This window comes from Aedes albopictus, chromosome 3 (genome assembly GCF_035046485.1).
Source record: "Aedes albopictus strain Foshan chromosome 3, AalbF5, whole genome shotgun sequence".
NCBI classification, from domain to species: domain Eukaryota; kingdom Metazoa; phylum Arthropoda; class Insecta; order Diptera; family Culicidae; genus Aedes; species Aedes albopictus.
The window spans coordinates 360,526,325-360,530,694 of NC_085138.1; the positions used below are offsets into that span (position 1 = coordinate 360,526,325).

The following is a 4,370-nucleotide window of genomic DNA, read 5'->3' on the forward strand; positions in this document are numbered from 1 at the left end:
ATTTTTATATTTTTGGCTGATATTTAGGACTGATTTGTATATCTCAAAATGGTTTTTGGTGTATTTTAAAATGTATTTACATTTTTTAAAAATCATCGAAAAATGGATGTTTTAGTCACCTTTTAGAAGTCATTGTTTATTTAGTACTACAATTAGCATATTTTAATTTTTTTCCAAATCATTCTATCTTAGTTTAATAGTTTAAGGGAATTGAATACACTCTAAAATTGTTTTTCTTAAAATTACACGGAAAATAAAATTTCCTATGAAAAAAATTTAAAACAAAAATATTTCAACAATAATCATAAAATCTCAAAATGTTTTCATCTCAAAAAATCCGTGCCCCAAATTGGCTTCCAGGAAAATATAAAAGTATGGGGATGCTATAGCCGAGGCCCATATAGCCGAGGCGGTAAACGCACGGGTATTCAGCATGACCATGCTGAGGGTGATGGGTTCGATTCCCGGTCGGTCCAGGATCTCCTAAAGGAAATTTGCTTGACTTCCTTGGGCATAGAGTATCTTCGTACCTGCCACACGATATACACATGACGAATTTCGCCCCAAATCGTATTCGGAGTTGGCAGCACCCTCTCAGATTACAATGAAACTTTCTGGGTATGTACACCAAGACTAGATAAGCCACTTTGCATACTTAGTTTCTTCAAAATTTATCTGGACTGACTTTTGAAAAGGGCTAAACTTTTTTATGGATTTTTTAAAAATGTTTTTAATCAAAAAATGACTACTCCTACAAAAAAGTGTTGTATGGGTGATTATCACAAAATAAGTCAAATTTTAAGAAAAAAATACTGAAAAAAATTCAAAATGAGCCCTACACTGAAAAAAATCATTTCTAAAAATTCAAAGTTGATTTAAAAAAAACACCATTTTTTATTTTGATGAAATTTTGTCTCAAGACATGTAATTATGTTCCCTACCAACCGTCCATACATCACAAGATGGGCACTTTTAAGGAAAAAAAGTTTTTCTAACAAAAACTTTTTCATGTCCAAATTATTATTTTTTCAGTGTCTTTTTTAAAAACAAACTAAACCAGTGAAGGTTATCAGTAATCTCAAAATGCAATGAAACTTATTGTGTCATATGCGACAATGGAATGCACCCATATTCACGCAGCAGCACTCTAGAAGTACGAAACAATATACAATTAGAACACGCATTTCATACGTGCTGCTGTAATTTCTACCCAAACGTTTCTACCCCATGTTCTTACCTAATATTCGGTAAGGCTATTTATTAGATTCGAACTACCTAATCGAAAAAAAAAACAAATCAAGAGTTGTACCTAAAGCAAATATGAACAAAACAAGAAAATGAATCGGTATCATTCAACGTGTTACTTCTCTTTGGTTATTAAAGGCAGTTCTGAAAAGTAATGGATCAATCGTATAAATCAAAATTCAACAAATTCAAGTGCAGTGCAAAAAAAAAACAATCCAAAGTGCAACCGTCATAATCTACGGGGCATGTCATTAAGATTGATAGATAAAATTCATTCCATGGGATATACACATGAAATCGACGAATCGATGAGTATTTGTGAGTCATGTCGTGGATTGATAAGTCACAACAGAAGCCCGAATACGAAAAAACGCCGATCGGATGGAAACGACGAAACTATGCAACCATCATTTAGTGGGCAGCAACATCATGATGTTCCAGAACCAGAACCGTCAACGAGTGGTCAACAAATCGAACATGAGCTGGGTAAGTAAGCCTTCAACGTGTTAGCTTCTTTTATATAACTCATTTTGCAGCTCGTTGCAAAACTACATTTTTCAGTATTCTTCGTATTTATCCAACCCGGCAAGCCTCGTTGGATAAATGTACTACTTGTGCGAAAAAAAAAATCATTTTTGCAACTCGTTGCATAAATAACTATCATTAACTTTCCACTGCATTCATTATTATATTGTTAACCTTAACTTTTATCTTACAGATATGGTACCATCTATTCCATCATTGGAGTCAATTCCGTCAACAGATCAACTACAGGGTCCCCATAATATTGAGAAGTTTAATACCATTGCTGAAACATTGAGTTTATCGCCAATCTCATCTAGAAACATGAGAAGTATGGAATATCGCATAAACAAATCATTGCAGATTACGAAAGCAGTTCGAAAAAATATCTTCGGAATAGATTCAACGGATGTTGGCAAAGTGGAGGCGTATGACGAGATAATTATGCAGTTAAAGGATAAGTTCAATCACCCTACAACTGACAGAAGCGAACAGATTAAAATACTATCTGTACTTCCTAAGTCTTGGTCGGTAAATAAAATCACAAGAGAGTTTAACGCACCAATGTATATGGCGAGGCAGGTGAAGGATCTTGTTTATGAACAGGGTATTCTTTGTACCACCGAAAAAAGAAAGGGGCATGGTATTGATGACGATACAAAACAAATAGTAAGAGAATTTTTTGATGATAATGATATCAGCAGGCCAATGCCAGGAACAAATGATTTTGTTTCTGAGGTTCGAAATGGAAAAAAACAACAAGTTCAAAAACGACTTTTGATGATGTCACTCAAAGAGGCTTATATGATTTTTGTAGATATGTACAAAACTGTGAATATTGGTTTGAAGTATTTACACAGTTGCGACCAAAGCATTGTATTTTACTTGATTCTACTGGTATACATAATGTATGCATATGTACTATTCATGAAAATGTAAATTTAATGTTCAACAGTATAAGAATTGTGTCACAAGATGAAATAATACAAAAAATGCTTTGCGATATTTCCACCAGAACAGATAATTGCTTTTTCCGTGCTTGTGAAAAGTGTGCTTGTAATGAACACATTGAAGAGGAACTTACATTGATATTAGAATCAAATGACAAAGAAGAGATTATATTTCAGCAGTTGTTGAATACTGATCGCTGTAATTTAGAAACGATTATTAAACCTGTTGATGAATTTGTTCCGTATCTTGTTGATAAAATTGACAAACTTATAACACACGACTTTATTCATAAACAACAATCATCATTTCTCAGAAATAAAAAAGATACATTAAAGGATGATGAAATTCTTGCGATTTGTGATTTCTCTGAAAACTATTCATTCATAATTCAAAACGCTGCTCAAGGATATCATTGGAACAACTCGCAAGCAACAATACACCCATTTGAAATTTACTATATGAAAGATAATAAACTTGTAAATGTTAGCTTCATTATCATATCGGAAGTAATGGCTCACGATACAGTTGCGGTCCAGTTGTTCATCTCAAAAATGATAGATTTTATGAAACAATTAACGAACTTTTCTAAAATTTATTTTATGTCTGATGGGGCAGCATCACAATACAAAAATAAGAAGAACTTTGCTAGTCTATGTAGGTTCCAGTCAAAGCATGCATTAAGAGCAGAATGGCATTTTCTTGCAACGTCCCACGGTAAAGGTCCATGTGATGCTATTGGTGGCACTCTCAAGCGAATGGCAAAGAGAGCAAGTCTTGCTCGAGATTATGGAAATTCCATAACAACTCCACGAGAGTTATATAACTGGGCAGTTGTACAGACAGATAAAAATATAACTAAATTAAATTTCTGTTACGTATCCACTGATGTATTAAAATGTCAGAAGATCTCGAAGAAATATATAATAACGCCAAAACAATACCAGGCACTCAGAAATTCCATAGTTATTTGCCTATTCCTGGCGACAAAGTAAAGGCAAACAGGTATTCTAATTCAGAAGATGAACCAAAAATATTTAGTATGATCGGAAAAAATAGAAAAGAACATGTTTGAAATTGGCTCTAAGACACATATATATATATTTGAAAAATTCATAATTGTAAATAATTGTATATTTAAAAGTGCACTTCAATACATATTGCGATCAAACATTACATTTCCTAAGAAAATACATTTGTAATATTTTGAAGTTTTTTATGTATAGGAAAACCCTTCCAAATGATTGAATAAATAACACAAAATCTCCTAGAAAATTGAGTTTCATTTGATTTTGGGATTGTTATGGCCTTCACTGGTTTTATTGTTGATAACAAAATACACTGAAAAAAATCATTCGAACAAGAAAAAGTTTTTGTTAGAAAAACTTTTTTTTCTTAAAAGTGCCCATCTTGTGATGTATGGACGGTTGGTAGGGAACATAATTACCTGTCTTGAGACAAAATTTCATCAAAATCAAAAATAGTGTTTTTTTTTTTAAATCAACTTTGAATTTTTAGAAATAATTTTTTTCAGTGTAGGGCTCATTTTGGATTTTTTTCAGTATTTTTTTCTAAAAATTTGACTTATTTTGTGATAATCACCCATACAACACTTTTTTGTAGGAGTAGTAATTTTTTGATTAAAAACATTTTTA

The 4,370-nt window shown here is 32.3% G+C and overlaps 1 protein-coding gene across 2 annotated transcripts; it reads left to right on the top strand.

Moving 5' to 3' along the window:
- The first annotated feature begins 502 nt into the window (after window positions 1-502).
- On the top strand, window positions 503-3,811 carry LOC134291746 (uncharacterized). Of its 2 annotated transcripts, none has more exons than XM_062859877.1 (2): window positions 503-1,731; window positions 1,964-3,811. In XM_062859877.1, exon 2 carries the CDS (start codon window positions 2,712-2,714, stop codon window positions 3,708-3,710), a length of 999 nt encoding a protein of 332 aa, XP_062715861.1. In that variant the 5' UTR covers window positions 503-1,731; window positions 1,964-2,711; the 3' UTR covers window positions 3,711-3,811. Both variants share the same exon structure in this region, with proteins under 2 accessions (XP_062715861.1, XP_062715862.1).
- Window positions 3,812-4,370: the final 559 nt, after the last annotated feature.

Bases quoted from the DNA above. Each gene is read 5' to 3' on its own strand.
- LOC134291746 (XM_062859877.1), top strand. From the start codon at position 2,712: ATGTTCAACAGTATAAGAATTGTGTCACAAGATGAAATAATACAAAAA.